At 39.6% G+C, this 27222-nt stretch overlaps 1 protein-coding gene across 4 annotated transcripts in view; it reads left to right on the top strand.

Annotated features, from left to right (window-relative positions):
• myo9ab (myosin IXAb) overlaps positions 1 to 27222 on the top strand; it is a 157335-nt gene that overhangs the window by 111331 nt on the left and 18782 nt on the right. For all 4 annotated transcript variants that reach the window (XM_062993052.1, XM_062993055.1, XM_062993050.1 and 1 more), the window contains exons 11-25: positions 1239 to 1373; positions 9553 to 9674; positions 13417 to 13558; positions 15597 to 15792; positions 15954 to 16076; positions 18454 to 18535; positions 18666 to 18803; positions 18890 to 18929; positions 19128 to 19250; positions 19372 to 19452; positions 19544 to 19654; positions 19773 to 19895; positions 21019 to 21168; positions 24061 to 24374; positions 26098 to 27129. In XM_062993052.1, the coding sequence (XP_062849122.1) occupies positions 1239 to 1373; positions 9553 to 9674; positions 13417 to 13558; positions 15597 to 15792; positions 15954 to 16076; positions 18454 to 18535; positions 18666 to 18803; positions 18890 to 18929; positions 19128 to 19250; positions 19372 to 19452; positions 19544 to 19654; positions 19773 to 19895; positions 21019 to 21168; positions 24061 to 24374; positions 26098 to 27129 (2912 nt within the window). The remainder of the gene's footprint in view (positions 1 to 1238; positions 1374 to 9552; positions 9675 to 13416; positions 13559 to 15596; positions 15793 to 15953; positions 16077 to 18453; positions 18536 to 18665; positions 18804 to 18889; positions 18930 to 19127; positions 19251 to 19371; positions 19453 to 19543; positions 19655 to 19772; positions 19896 to 21018; positions 21169 to 24060; positions 24375 to 26097; positions 27130 to 27222) is intronic.

The raw sequence follows: 27222 nt of genomic DNA, 5'->3' as shown, positions 1-27222 counted from the left end.
CAACTGAGAGTTAAGGGCCTTGCTCAGGGACCCAACAGTGGCAACTTGGTGGTGTCGGGGCTTGAACCGGCAACCTTCTGTTTACTAGTCCAGTACCTTAACCACTGAGCTATCACTGGCTATTATGTCTTGCTTTACATAATACCTTAATCAGTTGAACTTAATTCCAGGCAGATGTGCAGACGTGTGTGGCGATTTATGCTCAGTGAGCATCCGGTGGACAAAACCATTTCTCCTCTCTTGTGGTTGTTTCCCTCTGTCTGTGGAATAGTCATTATGACCCCTTGTACTTTTTCTTTGTGAACAGCTTGGGGATTTCCTAGTACTGTGGTATTTGTCATCATGCTGGGGAAAGAGAGGTTAAAGCTAAAGGATTAGCCTACGCTGTGTTTATTACACAGATATGTGAATTCTACACTATATGGACAAAAGTATTGAGACACCCCTTCTAATTATTGAGTTCATGTGTTTTAGCCACATCAGTTGCGTACAGGTGTAATAAATCAATTATATGCTTCCAACTTTGTAGCAACAGTTTATAGAAGGCCCTTTCATGTTCTAGGGTTACTGTGCCCATGTGCACAAAGCAAGCTCTAAAAAGACATGAAGAAAAGCTTGGATTAGAGAAACTTCAGTGACCGGCACAGAACCCTGACCTCAGCCCCACTGAACAGCTTTAGATTGAACTGAAACATCAATTGAGGCTTTCTTGACCAACCGTACTAATGCTGTTTTGACTAAACTGACACAAATTCCCACAGCCATACTTCAAAGTCTTGTGAGAAGGCTTCTCAGAAGAGTGACTTCTTACATTTGTTGGATCACATGGATTTAATATCTATATTAATATAATTTTTTTTTTATGTGATGTCCAACAAGCTTATGGTTAGGTGTCCAAATACTTTTGGCCATAGAGTGTATGATAATTGAGTAAAACTAATATTAGTTTAGAGTGGAATAAAAGGCTGTTTTACAAGGCAAGCACGTTATTTGAACTATGATTTTTTTATAGAGTTTATCTCATTAATTACATAACTTAAGTTTTTACTTGTTTTTCATTTAAACTCTATCAAATATAGTGATATCAGATGTGTCCTCACAACTTCATTTATGATGGATTTGTTAAAGAAATCTTTTAAAAAGGTGAATCAGCTAAGAATACAGTTTTTAATGGATGCAGTATATAATTATTACTAAGTCATTGTTATTAACTTTATTTGCAATAACTTCTCTTTCAGCTCTTGTCTATTGGGGTGCTGGATATCTTTGGCTTTGAGGACTATGAGAACAACAGCTTTGAGCAGTTCTGCATCAACTTTGCCAATGAGAGACTGCAACACTACTTTAACCAACACGTCTTTAAATTAGAGCAGGTATGTCTCTCTCTTGTCTTTAACCCTTTCACTTTCTTATTTAAACCTGACGTTATAGGGAATGCAGGCACATGGGTGGCACTGCTTATTATACTAGCCCACTACCGCTGTGATTCAGGGTTTGAATCCTCAGCGGGTCTATCAGTCGGTTGGCTGTCTTGAAATATGAGTAATCTCTTACTTAATGTGTTTAAGGTGCTACAAACTGCACCATCCCTATATCATCAATCCTGACAACATACAGTTTCTTTACCCCAGCCTGCTTCAAACTAAATTTGGGTATCAAAATTGTCAGGACAAAAACCTAACCATGCAGACAAGAAATCAAGACAATATTAAGGTGTGTTCCCAAGATTACACTGGCCTCAGTCGTTTTGGAATGGAAGAATCTTGGCTTAACATTTAACCTTTTACTTTGCTAAGTTCTATAGGCAAAGTGATGAAAGAATACTACGATTGATGTTCAAAAAGTTTCAGCACTTTTATATTTTCATTGGAAATGGTGAGGGCGGGAGGAGTAGTAATTGGTCGTGTCTGAGAGACTGAGAGAGAGATAGAGAGCTTATAGTCCGGATTTAGCACCATCTGATTTCCATTTTTTTGGACTGCTCAAAGAAGCTTTTTTAAGGGGAGGAAGATTTTCATGTGATGATGATGTGAAAGCAGCGGTGCATCAGTGGCTAAGCGCTCACCCAAAATAATTTTTTGCTGATGGCATTAAAAAGTTGGTATGGTGCTGGGAAAAATGCATCAAAAGGTGACTGTAGAAAAGTGATGGCGTTTGTTTTTGAACTTCATAATAAACAGAGTTAAAAAATAAAAAAACTTAAACATCCCTGTTAGTAAAAATTATTCGATGGATCAAGAGAAGTGAATAAAACCACAAATCATCCCTGGGACTGTGTGGCACCAGGTTACAAAATATCTCTAACTTATGACCATGTTGCATTCATTAGCTGTTGCTGAAATTCACTGGGATTGTTTGGAAGCCCACAATACATGATTGACATAACATATAATTTCAATCCTCCTGAGAGGCTGAGAGAGAAGAATTGATGATCTGGGAAATTGCATTGTTAAAGCACTGATAAAGATGCATGATTTTAAAAATGAACAGTAGGGATGTGTAGGAATTTGCTGTGAAAGGTGTAGTAGGCTTTTATGTCCTTACAGTATGTGAAAGTACTGCTTTTCTTCTGATTCATGCATTTTTTTATGTTATCCATGAAATTTGTAGCTCAGTACATTTCACAACAGATTCATGTCTGTGTTTGTTTAAAAATTAATAAAAGATTAATAATACAGCATTTTATTCTCAACAACCACTTGATCATGTTTGCTGTCTTGCCTTGTCAGTGCTGTTTAATTTTATTAGGCTAGAATTAGTTTCATTACAGTTAGCCTCAGTGGTTTTATAAAGCATGGATGACTGCAGAAATCCTCAAGAGGCTCTAATCAGACCAGACACATGATGACAGCTGCTCTAAGGACCACGGCTACATGGAACTCTCCAGACAAACACTGTTATACACCCTGGGTCTATTAAAATGCCTTGGAGGAATAATGACTGTGCGTCATTGTCCCATTAGCTGCAGTGTGTGGTTAAAGGCAGAGTGGGTGCATTATCTGACTTATGTGTGGTTTAACTGTCAAGGAAGATAACTCACTCTGCCAGTGACATTGATGCACTTTTGCCAGTGACAAATGACACTGTGTCTCTTTGCTTTCTGCTGTGACCTAAACCCATTTGTGGTTTTTCTTTACAAGCCTGGGAAAAGAGCTATTAAAATCACCTAAAGAGGGTTTTTTCAGTTTATTACACCTAAACCACTGAGACTTGCAGTAGGGTTTCTTTATGGAAATGATGCGTCATTTCACAGATACTTGATGTGATAAAATTAAGTGCATTTTAAAAGTGTGTTTTAAAAACTCATAGAGCTGAACATCTTTACATACAGCAGAAACAATATTTCATAGAGCAGCATTTATATATATATATATATATATATATATATATATATATATATATACAGGGGTTGGACAAAATAACTGAAACACCTGGTTTTAGACCACAATAATTTATTAGTATGGTGTAGGGCCTCCTTTTGCGGCCAATACAGCGTCAATTCGTCTTGGAAATTACATATACAAGTCCTGCACAGTGGTCAGAGGGATTTTAAGCCATTCTTCTTGCAGGATAGTGGCCAGGTCACTACGTGATGCTGGTGGAGGAAAACGTTTCCTGACTCGCTTCTCCAAAACACCCCAAAGTGGCTCAATAATATTTAGATCTGGTGACTGTGCAGGCCATGGGAGATGTTCAACTTCACTTTCATGTTCATCAAACCAATCTTTCACCAGTCTTGCTGTGTGTATTGGTGCATTGTCATCCTGATACACGGCACCGCCATTGGATGCACATGGTCCTCCAGAATGGTTCGGTAGTCCTTGGCAGTGACGCGCCCATCTAGCACAAGTATTGGGCCAAGGGAATGCCATGATATGGCAGCCCAAACCATCACTGATCCACCCCCATGCTTCACTCTGGGCATGCAACAGTCTGGGTGGTACGCTTCTTTGGGGCTTCTCCACACCGTAACTCTCCCGGATGTGGGGAAAACAGTAAAGGTGGACTCATCAGAGAACAATACATGTTTCACATTGTCCACAGCCCAAGATTTGCGCTTCTTGCACCATTGAAACCGACGTTTGGCATTGGCACGAGTGACCAAAGGTTTGGCTATAGCAGCCCGGCCGTGTATATTGACCCTGTGGAGCTCCCGACGGACAGTTCTGGTGGAAACAGGAGAGTTGAGGTGCACATTTAATTCTGCCGTGATTTGGGCAGCCGTGGTTTTATGTTTTTTTGGATACAATCCGGGTTAGCACCCGAACATCCCTTTCAGACAGCTTCCTCTTGCGTCCACAGTTAATCCTGTTGGATGTGGTTTGTCCTTCTTGGTGGTATGCTGACATTACCCTGGATACCGTGGCTCTTGATACATCACAAAGACTTGCTGTCTTGGTCACAGATGCGCCAGCAAGACGTGCACCAACAATTTGTCCTTTTTTGAACTCTGGTATGTCACCCATAATGTTGTGTGCATTGCAATATTTTGAGCAAAACTGTGCTCTTACCCTGCTAATTGAACCTTCACACTCTGCTCTTACTGGTGCAATGTGCAATTAATGAAGATTGGCCACCAGACTGGTCCAATTTAGCCATGAAACCTCCCACACTAAAATGACAGGTGTTTCAGTTATTTTGTCCAACCCCTGTATATATTAGGGCTGTCAAACGATTAAATTTTTTAATCGCGATTAATCTCAGAATTTCATATAGTTAATCGCGATTAATCGCATTAAATAAAATCTGTGTAAATGTTATAGAAAACAAGGATTTTTAAGTGAAATGTGAAAAGTGGACGTTTCTACACGAAGTGAGTGTGTTTTGACCCTTTTGGGGCTTCCATAGTTCATGGACTAGCGTGCTTGACTCCGGTATTCTGTGCCGTAACAGATTAAGTTAATAAAGTGTTTTGCTCCCGACAACTTGTGAATATACCGTGTATTTATTTCTTTATTATGCAAGTGCATCCCTACGACGCTCAGTTATATTATTTTAACAAACCGCAAATGAACAACGGTGGCAAGTCCGACATTAAAACGTTGGTTCTACCAGTCAAGTCTCAACATGAACTAGAATTTGCGTTAACGGCACTATTTTTTTAAATCGCGTTAAATTGAGATTGCGTTAATGCGTTATTATCGCGTTAACTTCGACAGCCCTAATATATATATATATATATATATATATATATATATATATATATATATATATATATATATATAAATGCTGCTCTATGAAATATTGATATGATATATATATGATATATATATATATGATATATATATATATATATATCCCAATAATGTACACAAAAAAATAGGTCCCATTACAATTCAGCATTATGGAACATCCTCAAGAAAATGGAAGTACAAGAGCATTTCATTGTTCTAATGAGGAGTCTCTACTCTGATCAACAAGCCACAGTCATGAGAGAAAATAAACAGACTGTTTTCACAATAGCAACGGGTGACAAGGCTGCATTCTGTCAAGATTCTGTCTTCAACCTGTACACTAAACATCTAATAAGGGGACTAACACTGAAGGATAAAGTCCTGCTGGACTGGAGGATTCAAGATTGGCATAAGGATGAGAAACAACAATAACCTTTAATATGCGGATAACACAACATTCACAGCAGAAAATCAGGAAAACCTGAAGACTCTTGTAAGTAATGTTAAAAAACAGAGTGAACAGATGGGACTTTAGTTCAATATGAAGAAGACAAAAGTCATGACAACAGGAAAGATCACTTACTTTATCAGTGATGGAGAACATGTTATAGTGGGAGACATATTTTTGCCTACTTGTATCAGTTATTAACAGCAAAGGATACAGCAGTTGGGAAATTCGACATAGACTGGCACCTAAGAGAACGAAGAAACTGGAAAAGATCTTCAAGTATAAGATTTGTCTCCAAACAAACATCGTGATTGGCTACACTATGCTGGACGATAAAAAAGCCTTTAAACTTTGGTGCTAATGAAGGAGTATCTTGGATGGCATAGATGATCAACAAATAACAGAGAAATAATAAACGAACCATAAAGAAGTCTGAAGGCCCAAACAGAAGACAAGATATTCTGTAGAAACACTATCCTTTGGCTGCCAGGAGTCGGAATCTAGCACTTAGCAGTAATGATAATTTTAATAATAATAATAATTCATGCCATGAAGCATGTTTCTGTTTTTATGTTTTGCTTTTTTATTTAATTTCACTGTTTAGGAACTGAAGAAGTTGTCAATAATTTACTGTTTCACTAGGATATAAATATGACCAGGGAAATAGAAAGTCATAGCTGGCTGCTTAAACAGTTCTTAAAAGTTCCTAAAAATTCCTAAAAATTGGTATAAATTACATTAGATAAAGGTTAGCTTTCTCTTATGTTGTCAGTGTAATATTAGGTTTTACTTGTTAATACATTGTAATAAGCTTTTTTAACTCGTCCTTACCAAAGGTGGCATTAAATCTATAAAATATTTAACCAAGTTGTTCTGACACTTTTTTTTTAATGGGGACATCTATTACTACCTCAGGGGTGATTGATTCTGTGACACTAGTGTGAGATCATCATCATCCTACCTGCACTCTAGGTGGAAGATTTATATCAACAGTGAGTGTTTCGAACTAATCTTAGAACTGGTAGGCGTGACTCTGTGTCTGTTTTATTGATGTTTTATTGATACTGTATATGTAGGACTTTTTGGAACAGTTTTACTTTTTGTTCACTACATCTGCAAATGTATTCTGTTTGTAGAGGAACTACACAGGGTGTTCAGTCGTATCAGTAGATAGTGTAGGAAGCACATGCAGAGGAGTGAACATCATGCCTTTGCCCACACACACACACAACCACTTTTATCTTAAGATAGTGTGTACCCTTTGGATAGTGGCCAAAGCAAATACACACAAACCTCCCTGCCACAGGCTGTAAAGCCTCAGTCCAGTGTTTGCACTCCCATTGCCAATTACTCTCTAATTTGGCTGTTTTGTGTGTACCAAGGAGGAGCACTACCAATAGGCTGACAATAAAAGTTACAAATCACAAGCACAGTTTGTTGCCTTTTACTGCTTTTTAGTGATGCATTAAAAGAAATACCATGGTGTAGAGACTGGCCATGATAATAAAACCTACAGTGGGGTCAACTGTGGGAGCAATTGTAAGAAAATGGAAGACATACAAGACCATTAATAATCTCCCTTGGGGTCAAGATCTCATCCCGTGGGGTCAAAATGATCATGAGAACGGTGAGCAAAAATCCCAGAACTACACGGAGGGACCTGATGAATGACCTGCAGAGAGCTGGGACCAAAGTACAAAGGCTACCATCAGTAACACACTACGCCGAGAGGGACTCAAATCCTGCAGTGTCAGGCGTGTCCCCCTGCTTAAGCCAGTACATGTCCAGGCCCGTCTGAAGTTTGCCAGAGAGCATATGGATGATCCAGAAGAGGATTGGGAGAATATCATGTGGTCAGATGAAACCAAAATGGAACTTTTTAGTAAAAACTCAACTCGTCGTGTTTGGAGGAAGAAGAATGCTGAGTTGCATCGCAAGAACACCATACCTACTGTGAAGCATGGGGGTGGAAACATCATGCTTTGGGGCTGTTTTTCTGCAAAGGGGACAGGACGACTGATCCGTGTTAAGGGAAAAATGAACGGGGCCAGGTATCGTGAGATTTTAAGCCAAAACCTCCTTCCATCAGTGAGAGCATTGAAGATGGAACGTGGCTGGGTCTTCCAGCATGACAATGATCCCAAACACACCGCTCGGGCAATGAAGGAGTGGCTCCGTAAAAAGCATTTCAAGGTCCTGGAGTGGCCTAGCCAGTCTCCAGATCTCAACCCCATAGAAAATTTGTGGAGTCCGTGTTGCCCAGTGACAGCCCCAAAACATCACTGCTCTAGAGGAGATCTGCATGGAGGAATGGGCCAAAATACCAGCTACAGTGTGTGCAAACCTGGTGAAGACTTACAGGAAACGTTTGACCTCTGTCATTGCCAACAAAGGTTATGTTACAAAGTATTGAGTTGAACTTTTGTTATTGACCAAATACTTATTTTCCACCATAATTTACAAATAAATTCTTAAAAAATCCTACAATGTGATTTCCTGGATTTTTTTTATCATTTTGTCTCTCATAGTTGAAGTGTACCTATGATGAAAATTACAGACCTCTCTCATCTTTCTAAGTAGGAGAACTTGCACAATCAGTGGCTGACTAAATACTTTTTGGCCCCACTGTATGTATGATGATTTCTTGCTAGCAGTTGATTATTCAGTTAAATACACTTCAAAAGTATTTGCAAATCACTGATATCAATTGCCATCAGCCATCAGTTGCTATTTTGTGTGTATTTACTTTTATGCCAATAGATGTTTACAATTCTTAATTGGACTTCCTTTGTTGCTTAGACCAGGGGTTTTCAACCTGTGGTGTGCGCGAGTACCTGTCCAGGGGGCATTTGTCTCGCTTACCACACACTCACGCAGGTTTAATGGGCAAGTTTTAAGTGGTGGTGGTGGGGGGGGGGGGGGGGGGGTTGAGTTGGGAGGCGCAAGTTCGAGGTTGCCACACAGAAGGGGGCGCATGTCCAAAAAGGTTGAAAACCCCTGGGTTAGACCATCTTGTCAAGAAGAGCCACAGAATAGCATGTACCCCATCACATGCGTTCTCACTAGCCACTTTTTACACCAGACACTATGCATTCCATCTCCTGTGCAGTCACCTCAACCTGACAGCAGAGGTTACAGAGCAGAGGTCTCACGCACTGCTATTCGTGAATCAACCATCCCAACCATCAGTTCAGTAGCACTGCACAGAAACCCTCCCTTAGACACTGCCAATCATGTTTGTGTGGGCACCTGGCTGGTCGATAACATAGCTGAGATTAAAAGCTTGTGATCTCAGTAGGGTTGGCCCTCTGTCTAGATTTGTGTTAAATGTATTAAAAACACTAGTTACAGTTGACAATAAATCAATATGATTGGTATTAACCGAATGTAAAGCTACAGTATGCACATTTGTAGTCAAGAGTGGCAAGTAGTGTTGACAAATATTTAAGTAATACAAAAGGTTGTACTAGCACTTGCTGATATATTGTATTTGTGCCACTTATGTTGCACCAGATTTTAAAATGTTATGCCCATATTTTAACCCATATTAGATTACAGTTCAGATTTTAACACAAAAATTATACATCCACTAATACATTTAATTACCCACTGCTTTGAAGGATTGAAACTATGACTAAGAAAACTTGAATATTGACATTGGAAAGACTTGGTGTGTCTCGGACTGTGGTGTGAAGGGAATTACATGCTACGTGGTGCAGCAACCTTTCTCATTTCATTGCAGTACCCAAGGAATAAAATCTTGGTCGATCAGAGTCTGCATGTAAGCAAGGCAGAATTTGGGTGAAAGGTAATTTCAGCCAAAAACAACGTTCTGTCAAGATGCCTTAGTTATAAATGGTGTCTTTCAGAGCAGTGCAGTATTTATGTGGCTGTCAGTGTTTTAATGAAAGTTATATTTTGTGTGTACAGGAGGAATATCGTGCAGAGGGCATCAGCTGGCATATGATTGAGTACATTGACAACACAAGCTGCATCAATCTCATCAGCAAGAAACCCACAGCACTGCTTCACCTGCTGGACGAGGAGTGCAAGTGAGTACATTTGAAACTTGTGGGTGTTTTTAAATATATTGCAGCAAGTAAATAAAGATGTGTGATGTGTTATATAAAAACCGCCCAGACATTCAAGTGTTCAAGATGTGTCCTAAACTAAGTAGCTGATCTATTCCTTACACCAAAAGGGCAAAGGGTATAAAAAAAATTCCAAGAGACATTATTGAAATTTCAAGCTTATAGTGGAGCAGCAACCCTGCACCCTAGTGGGAGAGCCCTATATTTTATCCAGAGGTCTTAGCAATCTCATTAGGACAACACAGAAAAAACAGGTGTTACTAAAAAAGACTTACTTGGTATTTGACACTGCTGAAAAGCAGTAGGATATTATTGAGTTAATTTGAGTATGTGAATTTGATCTACTCATCAGACACTTGCTTATGTAATTTAATACATTTGCAGTCAGTGTTCATTTACTATATATAAGGGTGCTCTTTAAGTTGTCTTGTGACTGTAAAGAATACAGAATCAGAATTAAGTGAATGTGACAGAAATCAAATAGTGCTTCTAAAAAGGAGGGTTTTTTCAGTATCAAATTGTGGCTGAACTGAGGGTTCCAGTGCATGGCATTTTCTGAAACTACACCATTTGTATCCAATTCACAATTAGGCAGACCAATTATGACCACATCTCTTTCAATTATCAGAACTATTGTGAAAAGAAGGCATGTAGTACTGGTTTTAAAGGACAAGTAGGATCTAAACCACTGCCCATCAAGATAAACAAGGCAAAATTCTTGACAAGGCTCATTTACTGACAAATGAAGTTTGAGATGCTGGGCAGTACAAAAGGGTTGATTTATTAAAAAAAGTTTTTGGTGTAAGTTTTTTTTAACTTACTTTGGATTTGAGCACATGTACAGAATCATCTATACTCTGACAAAGAGAAGTACCACTCCATTATTTAAAGACATTCTATACCCACTGGTTTGGATCCTTGTGGGTCATACTGTAGCAGGATTATGACTCAGACCCACCTTATGACAAAAGTATGCCAAGGTGTGCTGACTGTGTGAATTTTCCTCACATGACTTAAACTTTGTTAAGCATTTATAGGGAGGTTAATTATGGTGACCAGCTCCAGCGTATGCTTGCATTACAGAAATAGGGAAATCATAGCAAATACTATGAAGTTCTGATATTCTTATAAAAAACTACCAAATATTTGCATTTCTACTAGCAGTCTTATTTTCACTGTATTTATACTTACACATATGGTTTGAGATCTTCTGACAAAATTTTTTGCAAGGCCAATAAAAGGGATAATACTCCCTACTGTTAGGATCCAGGGTTTGAATGCGCAGCAGTGCTATCGGCTGGCCAGGCATCTGTCTATATACAGACATGATTGACTATGTCTAAGGGAGAAAGGGGGATGGTCAAGGCCTGGTGATGGCCTGGCATCCTGTCTGGTGTGTATTACTGCATTGTGCCCAGTGATTAAGGGGAAAGCAGACCCACTGTGACCCTGATCATGATAAAGCAGTGGTAAAACATGAAAATACAATAAAATAATATCATTGAATAAATCATGGATTGCTATTTAGTGCAGTAGAGCATGTCGATTGCATTCTTACTGTTTTAACAGTTTATAATAGACCCCTGGTCTAAAATGTTTTTTAAGATTTTTAAAACAGGATGTTTTACATTTTGGAAAAAAAAGCCAAGAATGACTTTGTTTATCATAATATTAGCTTAATAATTGGATACTTGGACTGTCACTCTCACAGGTCTGCAAAAAAAATTTTTTCAAGAGCTGTTTTGGTTATTCCACGTAATCTTTTTTTTTTGGGTGCGCTGAATCCGAAAATGACCTCCGTTTTGTCATAGGACATCACATTTTCTGACAATTTAGGTAACTATGTTAAATAAGGCAATACCTCGAAATAAATGAAAGTAGACTTATAAAATTAATTTTTTATTACAAATTTTTCATGAAAATCATTTTTTTAACTGGAATGAGCTCACTAACACACACTAAAATCGATTCTTCTTCCCTGTGAGGCTCCTCTTGGTACATTTACGCTTGTGAGTAGCATCTGGAATGTCTCTCTGAAGCGTCCAACAGTAGTCTGCCATCATTGTAATGCTCCATCTTCCCTGGTATCTTCTTTCCATCTCTTTAATGTCCTGGTGGAATCGTTCACCTTGCTCTTCACTCAAAGCTCCCAAATTTTCAGGAAAGTTGTCAAGGTGGGAGTGGAGGAAATGCACTTTCAAACTCATCAGGCAACCTAAAGCTTGAAATGATTTCAGCATTCGTCCGACGATCTTTTTGTAGTCAGGATCTTTGTTATTGCGTAAAAATGTCTTTATGACTTCTGTAAATGCAATCCACCCTTCTTTTTGAGGATCTGTCATGGTATTGATAAACTCTTGTGTTGATAAGCTCTTGTTGTGGAGTAAAACTGCTTTGAGACTTCTTTTTGAAGAATCTATAAAAAGACGCCATTGCGCTGAATCATATTGGATTTTGAATTGACCCATCAAACCTTCGACATCGATGCAATAAACCAACTTATCTTCCTGGGCAAAGTAAGGAACGAACTCCTTTTCACGATGTCTGAACCATGAAAAAGACACTCCTGGCAACAATAAATTCCTGCTTTTGAGCCTTGATCCGAGTAACTCAGCGGCATCTTTGGGAAGATTCAAGTCTCTTACCAAATCATTCATCTCCTCCTGGGAAAACAATTTTGGTCTTGTATCATCTTCAAAGTCAGAACTTGATTCATCATCTGGTTCAGGTATGACTCCGAATCTTCATCGGAGCTAGTTATCTCTTCCAAGGTAGCAGGGGCCTTGGGTACTGGTATATCTGTGCCATGGGGGATGGGACGAATTGCTGAGTGAAGATTGGGGTATGAAATGGAATGCTTCCATTTTGAATTATACCCTTTCACATCGCATGAACAAAAGTAACAATCGTCACTATGGTTCTTTTGCTCTCGCCATACCATAGGAATCCCATAGCGGAAAGCTTTTTTCTTACCCTTGAACCAATTTCGGAGGTCCTCAACACACCGTTTGCACACTTTATGAGGCGCCCAAGCTTTATCTTGATCTCCAAGCTTTAGTCCGAAGTATGCGAAGTATACTTTTTTCACAAAGTCTGTAATATTCAGCTGTTGCTTCAACACTGTATATTCACCACAAATGTAACAGAAACTGTCAGGCGAATTAATACACTTCTGCTGAGCCATAATGCTCATTTTAAGAAACATGGTTGAATAATGACGAGCTAACACGAACTGAGATAAAAAAGTGTGAACAGGCGAGAACCAAGAAAAAACTATTGAATCAAGCCCGGGCATGTCAGAGCCTGCGCGTTCAGCTTGCAACATGTTGATGCTGGTTTCATTAGCTCACTGTGAAAGTTCATTTCTTTGAAAGTTATATTTTTTTGGCATTGTATATCTTGAATGCACTGATGTGAATTAATTAAAAGTAATTTTGACTTTAAATTTGGTTAAAAACCCTAAGATCAAAAAATACCAAAAATTGAGAAAAATTTACTAAATTTGAAGAGAATTTTTCATTTTGTGGCAAATCCTGACGTCCAGGATTTTGTTCAATATTTTTTTCGTTTTCAGCACACCAAAATACATGGAAATTAGATGAAAATAATCAAACAGCTTTTTAGTCGCACACCTGTTAGTACAGTACATCATGCATTACAACAAGAAGGGAATATTTTAATAGATTATTTTCTGGTTCTTTAGCTTCCCCCAGGCAAGTAACCAGACTCTACTGGATAAGTTCAAGAGGCAACATGAAGGGAACAGCTACATTGAGTTTCCTGCAGTCATGGAGCCAGCCTTCATCATTCGCCACTATGCCGGCAAGGTCAAATACAGTGTCAAGGTAAAATATCTTAATGCAAAATCTTTTTTAATCCTAAACCTCATTGCTGCCATCAGGATTTACAAGTGCAGCTGTATTGTACTCTATTGCTGTGTTTTGTGCTGTGAGTCTTTCTGAATTTGCTTTAAACTTCTCTGTTTGTCCCAAAGAGCACTTTTTTACCTGAGTAAATACTAACAATACCAGTTCACCTTGTATTGTGCATTCCATGTTGTGTGTGCACGTAAGTAAACGAGTCTTTTAGGAAGGAAGCAGTGCACATACCACATCCACTGACCTATTTTTGCTTTTTAATCTGATTGGCTGAAATTGCCTTTAGCCGTGAGTTTATTTGAAGCACATGTTTAGCATCTGAGCTGGCTGCAATACATGTTCCAGTTTTTACATTTGCATTTATTTGTTTTAACAGCCTTTATTGCTGGAGTGTTTTAAAGCCACACGTGGCATAAGCAGCAAAAAGCAGAGGAAGCCGGGTTCATGTGCTGAAACTAATGGACAAATCGAACTCTAATATTCTGTTTTCTCCCTCTTTTTAGGCTGTACTGATTATTTCATCATGTAACAATAACACATAACCATTAAGCAATTTTATGTTATTTAGCTATTATGTCTGTTTTATCCATCTCCCATCTGCACTTACATTTCTTCACATGCTGCTGCCGCTATTTTGGGTAACACGTTCCCCACACTAATATGCAAGTCTCTATGCTGGAGTATCAACATCATGTCTTATTTAACACGCCTAATTTAACTAATCAGCAGGGCGGTTTGGTGGTTCGGTGGGTAGCACTGTTGCCTCACAGCAGGAAGGTCCTGGGTTTGATTCCCAGGTGGAACAGTGTTCTCCCTGTGTTCTTCCGGGAGCTCTGGTTTCCTCCCACAGTCCAAAGACATGCAAGTGAGGTGAATTGGAGATACAAAATTGTCCCTGACTGTGTTTGACATTAAACTTGTGAAGTGATGAATCTGGTGTAACTACCTGTTATATTATGTTAACTTATGTTATATTGCATTGGTCTGTATTTTAATTTCACAGCTTCACACAGACTGTTTGACTTTGAACGTAGAGGGTCGAACCTAAAACACGCCCACTCAGCATGTGTGCAGTTTCACCTGCATGAGGCAGGATCACACAGAGATCAGTATCACTTAAGAAGAGTCATGCATTGATCTCCATTATTTATTCTGTCTGTATTGGTGCCTTCAACAAGCCAGCAGAGGCCGCAATTGGAGCAGCAATGAGAAATCCCTTCAACCCGCCCTTCCTCAGACACAGCCAATTGTGTCTGTGTAGGTGCCCGGCTGGCCGATAGCAGAGTTGAGATTTGAACTTGAGATCTCAGCAGTGGTTGGGTAGCGTGTTACACTGCTGCACCACACGAGCACCCTACATTTTTCTATCTATCTAGTCGAATCCAATTACCCTATTGCATTACGCATCCTCTCTACTGATGTTGATCTCTACTCTGACTGAGGAGAGCCAGGACTAACACACGCCCCCTCCGACATGAGTGCAGTAGCCGACTGCATCTTTTCACTTTCGCAAGGCGAGTTCATATGTGGATCAGCTTAGCCACACCCTGATATCATCATCCCTCGTCTCTGTTCAGGCCATCAATTAGCCAGCAGAGGCTGTAATTGCATCAGTTATGAGGAATTCCCTCCAGCACCCTACCTGAACAAGTAAATCATTGTTCGGGTAGGTGCCCATCCTGCCGGTAGCAGAATTCCATTCATTTCTAAATGTAAAAAAAATCTGAATTCAAGTTTTTTTTTGCTTTAATCTTCCTGGAAAACTTTGAAACGGACTTATTAAATATGTGTATTCTGTGCTAAACATTGCTTCCTACAGAAGTCTTGTACCACATACTACATAGGGTTTTAGAATGCCAACTGCTAAATTGATGTACTATTTATTACAATAGAATGGCATTTGAAATGCAGCCAAAATACATAGGAACATTTCCAGGTTGCTTATACATAGATTCTATTATATATCTAATCTATATTTTTATACTTCCTTTATCTTTATGAATAGGATTTTCGGGAGAAGAACACAGACCACATGCGGCCGGACATCGTAGCTTTGCTGAAGAGCAGTAAAATCGGCTTTATCTGTAGCCTGATGGGGATTGATCCTGTGGCCACCTTCCGCTGGGCTGTGCTCAGAGCGTACTTCAGAGCTATAGTGGCATTCAGAGCAGCTGGAAAAAGGCATGGGGAGAAGAAGAGTGGTAAGTCCATGTATACTCACACAATTGTAATTCTACACATGTTGAGTGGATGATATACTACCACCATGTGCATTACCTGCATGGACTTGTAAAATGCCTGTATGTTAAAGATTTAATTAAAGAGTTTAATAGCTGTCTCTGCCTCTTTTCTTCTCTCTCAGTGGGATCTGACACTGCAGTGCAGTGTACAGTAATGAAACGTGTGGATAGCTTTAGTTTTCTGCATCACCCTGTGCACCAGCGAAGCCTTGAGATACTTCAGAGATGTAAAGACGACAAATACAGTAAGACTACAAGTTATTCTCTTGACATTTAATATGCACTGCTCAAAACATTAAAGGAAACACATTTACATTTGTAGCACGACTTACAATTATGACTAAATACAATTCAAGCAATTGAGGGTAAAAGGTCTTGCTCAGAGACCCAACATGGCATGGGCAGCAACCTTCTGATTACTAGTCCAGTACCTTCATCACTGAGCTACCTCTACTTTTACACTCTAACATCACAATATAAAACCAAGTCACTAAGTTTATCAATCTAGTTTGGAATCTAGATTTCTAGTTAGCAAGCATAAGCGATTGTGATTTGCTTCACCTGCTTTGGTGCAAATGAAAGTAAAAACAGGTGTTTATGTAAATGTACAATATTAAGTAAGGTATCTTTCACCATCTACTTTACTTTGTTTGTTTGTTTGTTTATTGGGATTTTAATGTCATGTTCTACACTTTGGTTACATTCATGACATGAAACGGTTACTATTACACAAGATTAATCAGTACACAAGTTTATATCAAACACTGTCATGGACAATTTTGTATATCCAATTCACCTCACTTGCATGTCTTTGGACTGTGGGAGGAAACCGGAGCACCCGGAGTAAACCCATGCAAACACGGGGAGAACATGCAAACTCCACACAGAAAGGACCCGGACCGCCCCACCTGGGGAATCGAACCCAGGACCTTCTTGCTGTGAGGCGACAGTGCTACCCACTTAGCCACCGTGCCGCCCCATCTACTTTACATAATATTGTAAAAAGATTCAAGGAATCTGGAGATATCTCAGTCCATGTAGAGCAAGAACGCAAACCACTACTAAATGTGTGTGATCTTCGAGCCCTCAGACAACAATGTGTGAGAAACCATCATGTCGCTGTGATAAATATAGCCACATGGACTCAGGAGAACATGTTCCACCACCACATCAGGAAAATGCAACCTGAAAATCTGCTTACAAAGAGAAAGTCAAATATTAATTCTGTCCAGAAACACCACTCTGGGCCTGAGCTCATCTCAGATGGACTGAAAGACAAATGAATTGTGTTTTGTGGTCCATGGTTAAAAAAAAACAGAAATGCAATGTTTATCCAAAAGCTGAAAAAGCCAACGTCTGTCATGGTATAGCATGCATCCGTGCACACATCATGGGTGATTTGCATATGTGTAAAGGTACCATTGATGCAAGGCGTCAATTTTGATTTTAGAGAGACATGCTGCTATTAAGTGACGTCCTTTCTTGGGAAGACAATGCCAGGCCTCATTCTGTTTGCACTACAACAATGTGTGTGTGCTTGACAGGCCTGCCTGCAGTCCAGATCTGTGTCCTATTGAAAATGTATAGTGTAGCATGAAGTAAAGAATTGGTCAATTGACTGTTAAGCAGCTGAAGTCTCGTATCAAGCAAGAATGGAGAAAAAATTTACTTGCAAAACTGCAAAAGTTAAGTGTCCTCAGTTCCCAAACCATGAATAGTCTCATTAATAGGAAAGCTGGTAGAGCAGTGCGGAAAATTTATCTGTCCCCTTTTTTAAGTGTGTTGCAGGCAATACATTCTAAATGTGTTTATATTTATAAAATACAGTAAAGTTGATCAGTGAAAGCACTGGAAATGTTTTCTTTCAATTCACAGATTCTTTTCACTGCATTTTAAAATGTCCCATCTTTTTTGGGAATTGGGTTTATCCACACACATACTCACACAATGTCCTATTTACAAATATTCCAAAGTTGTATTTATAGGTGATTCATAATGTCATAATTTGACTTGTATAAAAAATTTTACAAGGGCATTTTGGTAAAATGATTTTTCCTGTAACTGCTGCTGTATCTAGTCAAGAATTTTCAGAGGAAATTACTTGATGTGTCAGATGGGCAATGAACACAATACAGATCACCCCCTGTAACCCTGAGGTTATACACTGTCTGGAATTATTTCCTGTAGACAGTAGGTCTCAGCAGGGTGTTCTAAGTTCAAATCTGCTTTAATTCCATTAGTGTATTTCACAATATTGTTTACAGTCTGTAAATTACTGTTCTTATACACTAACTAGCCAAAAATATGCAGCCACCACATCTATATATGCCTGTTGAACATTTCATCCAAAACGTTACGCATTTATTTAGATTCCCAGTATGCTGCTAAATCCGCCTACACTTTTCTGATGAATAGTTTTCACTACATATTGGAGCACTTCTGCATAATATCACTTCTGTTTAATTACAAGAGCTTTAGCGAGGTTGGAAACTGGAACAGATACATCCTGCCTGTACCCACAAATGTCTTACATACATTTACTAATATAGTCTGCTTTTAGTTAAGGCCAGTTTGAATGCGCTGTACTCACTATTTAATTGCTTATGATTTAACCTTTAACAGATCCTTGCACCACATGGAAAAATCAACGCAGCTCGTTGTCAAATCTTCAGGGCACCAACACGGTCAATGAAAAATCCACTAGGTACGGTCATCACATAGTCATTTTGTTGTTTTAAATGAATAGCATGCCCTTATGATGCACAAACTATACAAATGACTGTATTAATATCTCTTTCTCTTACTGCTTAACTGTGCTCCTCTTCTGTTCTTAGAGACGGGCTCTCTGGGTGTAATAATCGTAACTCAAGGCCTAGTCGTCTGACCTCCGTTTGCTCCTCACACGAAGATGATGGGATCTTTGTTAACGCCATGAGTAGCAAGCTGTTAGAAAGAGCACAGGGCATTCTTATGTAAGTGTTGGTCAGACGTTTGGTACATAGTAAAATTTAATTGAGTGCCTTTCTGTACTGTACTGATTGGTATTTTGTCTGCACAGGCGCAACAAAAACTACAAGGCCAAGCTCGCCCTTCCCAAGGTATAAGCACACCTCCAGCAATAATACTTAATTTGTAGTTAAAATTAACGCGCTAAAAATCTGGAGAAAAAAGGGAGAAAATGCATAAAAAAAATTAAAAAAAATGAATAAAGTGACCTATTCGAAAGTCCACCAGTCTACCAGTAAGATTTGCCAACTGGGTGCTTATTTTTCCTTATTTCTGATACTTCTTTGTAGCATCTGTTAAACGTAAAGTCCCTGAAGTACCTGAGCAGCCTGACACTTCATGACCGCATCACCAAGTCACTCCTGCACCTGCACAAAAAGAAGAAACCTCCCAGCATCAGTGCACAGTTTCAGGTCAGTCATAGACACCAGCTCCATTCCTTTTTCTGCAGAACTAAGAATTATTTTTAAGTCAAGTCAATGAAAAGAAGAAAAGAAGAAAAGTGTCGCAATATTTTTGTCCATTTTTGTGCAGGCCTCACTTAACAAACTGATGGACACCCTGGGTCAGTCTGAGCCTTACTTTGTGAAATGCATTCGCTCAAACGCAGAAAAGGTACTGCTGGTCGATTTTGTTCTTTACTATAGAAAGAAGGAATTTCAGTATGACATCTAACTGTCTTTTTCTGTGTGTGTGTGTTTTTCAGCTTCCTCTGCGATTTAATGATGCTTTAGTACTGAGGCAGCTGCGGTACACTGGTATGCTAGAGACAGTAAGAATACGACAGTCTGGATACAGCATCAAGTACACCTTTAAGGTGTGCAACATACACTCACACATGCTTACACTAATGCGATAGTTTTGACATTTCTGATATCTTGGAAATGAACTTTTTTTCTATGTCAGATCTGATTATTGTATTTATGTCTTTCTAGGACTTTGCTCATCATTTTCATGTCCTGTTGCCCAGCGGTGTGAGTACCAGTAAGACTGGCATTCAAGAGTTCCTGAAGGGAGCTGACCTTGACCCAGATGGGTATCAAGTTGGCAACACCATGGTGTGACTTTTGTTTATCCGTAATGCATTCTTATAACATATATAATTTTAAATAGATATTATTTAAGGCATTTGTATTTGTAATGCCCTCAGAAGTTACAATTTTGCTAGAACTACTTTAGTGATAAGTTAGGCTAGTTGTTTTAGACCCACAGTATTTCTGACAACACCTACATTTTAGCTTTCAGCCTTAAATGGTCTTTGTTATTGGTGCAGCTGGACTTCACGGCCTTGTTGGTCTGTTGGTGCATTCATCTCTCCTCTGTCTCCTCTTCACAAATCGAAATCGTTTACAAACTCTTTTACAATCTTTTACAAAAGACATTGCCAAACTTCCAGACTCAGAAGTGATCTGTTGATGCATGCTCAATAATCCAGGTACACAAATCCACAAAGTTGAATCAGTTCATCTGGACACAAGTTTGTTGTAGAGATACGTTTCGTCACTCAATCCGAATGACTTCTTCAGACTGAAGAAGTCATTCGGACTGAGTGACGAAACGTATCTCTACAACAAACTTGTGTCCAGATGAACTGATTCAACTTTGTGGACTCAGAAGTGATCAATACAGCTAATCTGCAGGAGCTAAAATCAGCATTACTTAAACTAATTTAATTAATGCTTTGGATATTTACTCTATGTTCTTCCCAGTTTGGACATTGACTGTTCCTACCCACTGAGTCTTTCCAGGACAATCACCAATAATGGAAAAACAAGGCTAACACACTCCCTCCGGCACAAGTGAGGGCAATAATTGCCACTGTGCGAGCTATGGCTTATTCAATGTCATTGGACAAACCATTGCATCTGTAGATGGCACTGGATGAATGCACCTGCCTTTAACCATACACATGAGTTTACACAACCAGAACATTAGTCAATCTCACATCTGAAACTAGCTAATGTTACATGAATAATAGGGGGATTGAAATGATGTGATACCTGTTGCTTTTTTCATGTTGGTTCTTGGGAGCTGTGTTCTCCCCCTTCATTTCATGGATTTATAAAGCATCTTTGCTACTAAATTTGGCCAACAGGACTTTTTTTCCCTTATAAAAGGACTACATTAAGACTAACATTTCAGGCTTTGGTGTTTAAAATCTTGTTCTTTTTTTTTGTCCAGGTGTTTTTGCGAGAAGCACAGCGGCAGAAGTTGCAGAATGTGCTTCATCAAGAAGTCCTAAGGAGGATTGTGGCTTTGCAAAGGAGATTCAGAGCCGTGCTGGAGAGACGTCAGTTTACCAGCCAGAGACGTGCTGCATGCATCTTACAGGTGCGTAACAGCCTTCTTGGCTTCTTGCTCACAAATCATAAAGGAATTCCAGTTTAATTAAGATTAAAATGTGTAATTCACATTCTTGGTAATGTTCCAGAACTTAGACTTGACTTTAAAATGCCCCTTCTCAGTATGAGGTCATTTATTTTTTAGAACAGACTGCTGTTAATAACATTCTAGTACAAAGTACACAAAAATTAACAAGTAATTCAATAATTAGATTGTCGAGGTTTGCTAAGGCAATAATAAAAATACAGAGTTAGTAGAAACACGTGTAGTTCTTGACATATTTGGGGAAGGAGAGCAGGGAGTTTCCACTGACAATAAAAATTCCACTTTATGGGAAGTGAAACTTTCTTTTGCTTGCCTGAATAAACTTATGTGTAAAAAGAAACCTTTGTGTCATGCTACAATGAGATTAATTAATTTTTTAACATTTTTATTTAATGCTGCATTTGTTAGGCATCCCCAGTATTACTTGGTCTTATCACCCTGGTTCACAGTTAATTCTATATTTTCTGTTTTTATTTTTATGGAATTGATCCTAGCTTGTGCTGAGCTGGAATGGCAATAAACACAAACAAACCTAGCTTGTGCAGTGACACATTTTGGAAACAAAACGCATCCTCACAGACTTGCACATGAAAGGATGTTTCTGTAGGAGTCGAAGCATCATTTTTTTGCTTGTGTATTTGAAGCACTGGGCACTTAATAGTCTAACACAACTCATTGTTCCAGATAACAAAAAATCATTTGCACTTGTAAGTTGTACAAAACTGTCCTCCTACACACTCGTTTTTATTAATAAAGGAGAGGCGGTAGGGTCTTTGTTCCAAACCACACTGCCACGATAAATAGTGTGTTTGAACCTTTCCTTCTGTCACTGTCTGTAAAGAGCTCAGCATGTGCTCTGTGTATCAACATGGGTTTCCACTGGATATTCCAGGTGTGTGCCCCAGTTCTACAAAAAACCCTGATATTTTGGTGAATTAGCTACTCTGAATAACGGCTGTGAGTTAGTGAGTGAATGTGAGTGACACCTAAAGAGCAACAATATAAACATACTGTTTAACAGGCCTACAAATAAGACAGATGTTTAATAGAAGTTAATGATATCATATAACATGGAAGACTAATATTTATAAAGTTCTGACAGTATTTGACAAAGTGCTGTGATTCATCAGGCAGAATGTAAACAAGCAAAAAGTCTGTGAATTAGACTTGTGTCCCAAATGCAGTGCACTACTTTCTAAAAAGTATGTTAGCATAGTAATTATATCACTTGTATTGTTCTCCCTGAACCTTTTGTAATGTAGCATGCAAATTTGGACAGCCTGAGCGGTTTTAAATAAACGACAATACACTTGTTAGTATGTTGCCACAACCGAAGCAAATAATACAACAACATTAAAAGTGTATGTTTTTATATAGTGTATGTTTTTTTTTGCTTGGATGGCACAGCTGTAAATTACACTAGCCCTCTACCGCTGGGATCCATGATTTAAATCCCAGCGATGCTATCAGCCTGTCGGACATCTACATATAGACATGATTGGCTATGTCTGAGGAAGGGGGGTTGGCTGGGGCCCTGCAGTGGATTGGCATCCTATCTGGAGTGGGATGTATTACCGCATTGTGTCTAGTAATTCTTGGGAAACCTGACCCTGTCCAGTATAAAGAAAACATTAATGTTTTTTGTGTCTTTTATGGTATTTGTAGGACACCAACAATGGTCTTACTACATGCTCGGTTACAGTATTACAAAATACACTTATCAACCATAACATTAAAACCATTTCCTTGTTTCTACACTCACTGTCCATTTTATCAGCTCCACTTACCATATAGAAGCACTTTGTAGCTCTACAGTTACTGGCTGTAGTCCATCTGTTTTTCTGCATGCTTTGTTAGCCCCCTTTCATGCTGTTCTTCAATGGTCAGGACCCCCACATGACCACCACAGAGCAGGTATTATCTCAGCACTGCAGTGACACTGACATGGTGGTGGTGTGTTAGTGTGTGTTGTGCTGGTATGAGTGGATCAGACACAGCAGCGCTGGAGTTTTTAAATACTGTGTCCACTCGCTGTCCACTCTATTAAACACTCCTACAAAGTTGGTCCACCTTGTAGATGTAAAGTCAGAGACGATCACTCATCTATTGCTGCTGTTTGAGTTGGTCATCTTCTAGACCTCCATCAGTGGACAACGCTGTCCACGGGGCACTGTTGGCTGGATATATTTTTGGCTGGTGAACTATTCTCAGTCCAGCAGTGACAGTGAGGTGTGTCTTATCCACTCATACCAGCACAACACACACTAACACACCACCACCATGTCAGTGTCACGGCAATGCTAAGAATGATCCACCACCCAAATAATACCTACTCTGTAGTGGTCCTGGGAGAGTCCTGACCATTGAAGAACAGCATGAAAGGGGGCTAACAAAGCATGCAAAGAAATATATGGACTACAGTCAGTAATTGTATAACTACAAAGTGCTCCTATATGGTAAGTAGAGCTGATAAAATGGACAGTGAGTGTAGAAACAAGGAGGCGGTTTAAATGTTATGGCTGACCGGTGTATATTTAAGTGTATACATGCAGTCAAAACAGCTACTGGGTTAAATTCCATTTTTGAAAGCATAGATGAGTATGTTAATTATGCAAGCATTTGATTAATAATACATGATGAAATTTGTCAACTGCTTTAATATTAATGTGTAACTCATTATAAGTCTAGTTTATAATGGGATCAAGCATCCTGTGTGCAAGAGTAGAACCAAAACAATAAATTAATTACTACCGTATGTATGAACATGCCCAGGTGAACGTATATTGCATGTTTGTAGATATCTTAGTCTCCTTTTGTGTGTCTGTCCATTTACAGCGCTGGTGGCGCAAGTGTTTGCTAACCCACGGCAGCGAGAGCGATGAAGTTTCTGAGCAGCAGCATGAAGCAGCTGTGTGTGTGCAGGCAGCGTGGAGAGGCTACAGGGAGAGAAAACTCTACCTCCTGCAGAGGGATGCAGTGCTGCTGCTGCAGAGAAGCTGGAGGAGATGTACACAGAGACGGAGACATGAAGCTGCATGTCTAATCCAGGCTTTGTGGAGAGCACACAGACAGAGGCAGAGATACCAGCGGCAGTGCAGAGCTGTCATAACACTGCAGGCAGCCTGGAGGGGGCATAAGGCTCGGCAAAGGTAACATGCTTCTCATGACTGCTTTAGAATGGAAATGAGAGGACTTTATGTCAGACAGGTCTAAGTACTTTTGTTAAAATAAAAGTATTACATTTGGTTAAAGGCAGCTTTCTAAACAAGTATGTTAAATTTTGACACCTTTCCACAAAAAGAGAAATTGTTAATAGAAACATACATAAAATCAATTCCAACTAATTCTGATACAAACGTATGTGAACACTTGGACATTGTATTTCAAAACTATTGGCATTAATATGGAATTCCCCCATTATGGCTATAACAGCATCCACTCTTGTAAATTAACCCTTGTGTTGTTGTATGGGTCAAAAATTACCCACCAATATCATTATCAGCAGATAAGATCTTCTTGATTTTAATTTAAGCTGAGATTTGACATTTACATTTACATTTTCGGCATTTAGCAGACGCCTTTATCCAAGGCGACTTACATTACAGTTACAGTATACAGTCTGAGCAATTGCGGGTTAAGGGCCTTGCTCAGGGGCCCAACAGCAGCAACCTAGCAGTGGTGGGCCTTGAACCAGTGACCTTCTGATTACTAGTTCAGTACCTTAACCACTAGGCTACAGCTTTTTTTAGAGTGATATTGAATAAAGCTGCATTATTTTAGGTGTTTAGTGGGGTGGCACAGTGTCTTGGTGTGTAGCACTGTTGCCTCACAACAAGAAGGTCCTGAGTTTGATTCCCAGGTGGAGCAGTCCGGGTCCTTTCTGTGTGGAGTTTGCATGTCCCCACGTGTCTGTGTGGGTTTCCTCCAGGAGCTCCGGTTTCCTCCCACAGTCCAAATACATGCAAGAGAGGTGAATTGGAGATACAAAATTGTCCATGACTGTGTTTTACGTTCAAAACTGATGAATCTTGTGTAACCAGTAATGACCTGTCCTGTCATAAATGTAACCAAAGTGTGTAAAACATGACGTTAAAATCCGAATAAAATAAATAAATAAATAGGGGTTTGTAAAGGCACACCAGCACCGAGATTCTGAACTCCTCGGTTTGAAACTCGGCGTTGCCACTGGTCGGCTGGGAACCATCCAGTGGGCATAATTGGCAGTGCCTTCAGCAGACACGGTTCTGCTAGGGCGGGATGACCGGACTATGTGGGTAGGGTCTTCAAACGCTGTGCAAGGACCCTGATTGGGAGATAGAGAGGCGCCTGTGCAGAGTGCGTAGGTGAAAAAGGGTTCTGCTAAGTGCTGCACGTGGGTCGGAGGAAGTGTGAGCAGCAATATACCCACCTCAACTGCAATCAGGGATCCCCCAGCAGCGGAAGACAAATTGACTTAAAAAAAAAAGGCTTTTAGTCAAAAGATCGTTTGTCAAGTTTGGAACTAATGCTGGACAAAAAAACTTTGGCTCTCGTTTAATTTTCCAATTTATACCCAAGATGGTTATCATGGTTGAGGTCAGGGTTTTGTGCAGGCCTTTATAGACTCCACTTTTTGCACAGAAAACAGCCTTTCAAAACTCCTGCCACAAAGTTGGAAGTATATAAGTTGTTTTATATACCTGATATATAACCCTCCTCACAGACAGTGACCAGAGTGATTCTTCACGTGCACACTCAATAAAATAAATATTTCTGTTAAGTTCATATTGTATGTGTTGGGAGCCCAGCAACTTAGCATAATACTGAAAATACTGAAACTCTGGAAATATTTGGTTTTTCTATTAAATGATTTGTATTACTGTTCTTCCCAAGGTGTGGATGCCTGAGAAAAGAGATGAAAAACAGTACACAGAACCATGAAAAGGATGACACAGAAGAAAGCTTACAAAACATGCAAATCTGTACCAATGCCCAGTCCAGGTGTCAGGAGTCCCCAGTATTACATGAAAGTTTTGAAGCCTCACAAGAGTGCAGAATGGATGTAAGCGACATTCTGCCATCGGAACTCTCCAAGTCTTTTGATGATAGTACTTTAAAGAGCCGAGCCAAGCGAGAAAGCAGGAGGAAAAGAGAGCTTGAGCAGGCTTCTTTTAGCCTAAAACTGTTAAAGGTGCGATCCAGTCCTTTATCCCACTCTACTGAAAATAAAGTCTCCTCAGATGCTGCTTCCCTCTCCCTTCAAAGTTCTCTGGACAGCCATGAAAGCGTTGACCCCCCTAACATTGATGACATGGAGCTGGAGACAAGTGACCTTCCTCATCATGATCTGTCCCCTAATAAACAGTCCACACCAACTAAAGTGAATAAGAAAACGGTTCTGGAAACAGAGAAGGCACAGCGGAGAGAAACAGAACCATCAAGTCCGATTCAGGCAGGCCAACGGACCTCAAAGGCTCTGTTCTATATATCAGATGAAGCTAGCAGTCCTTGCCATGAGCCACATACACCATCTAAAAAGTCTGGCAAAGACAGAAAGGAGTCTCTAGTGTTTGTCATCAGCATGCAGAAGGAGAGTCCTGTAGACCAGAGTAGTCTGGAAGCTCTGGAAAAATTAGAGAAAGAAACAGAGTGCAGAGCAAGCTCTGATAAGCAGAAGAAGGTTTCATCAAGCAGACAACCAGAAAGCACTCGCTTTAATCATCCAACCATTCAGCCATCTCCAGTTCCATCACCGAGTACACCCACAGGAGGTACAGCACAGGGAGCGATTTCACAAGTCAGGAAAGAAGAGGAGGTGGTTAAAATGCAAACTCCGAAAAAGGCAGTGACTCTCAGTATCAGCATGAAGGACAAAGCTACTAGCCTGGCCTTCTCTCCCAAACGCAGCAGACTGACCTTCTCTAAGTAAGTGATGATGTGTACTAAAGCATAATGATGCTCCACAGACACATTATCAATAAAGCTAATCTGTATTTCTACTACAGACATCCAGCTGCA

The sequence above is a fragment of the Trichomycterus rosablanca genome, chromosome 1 (assembly GCF_030014385.1).
Source record: "Trichomycterus rosablanca isolate fTriRos1 chromosome 1, fTriRos1.hap1, whole genome shotgun sequence".
Lineage (NCBI taxonomy): Eukaryota > Metazoa > Chordata > Actinopteri > Siluriformes > Trichomycteridae > Trichomycterus > Trichomycterus rosablanca.
Note: the sequence above shows the minus strand (reverse complement) of the source record. Positions and strands in the feature narration are given on the sequence as shown.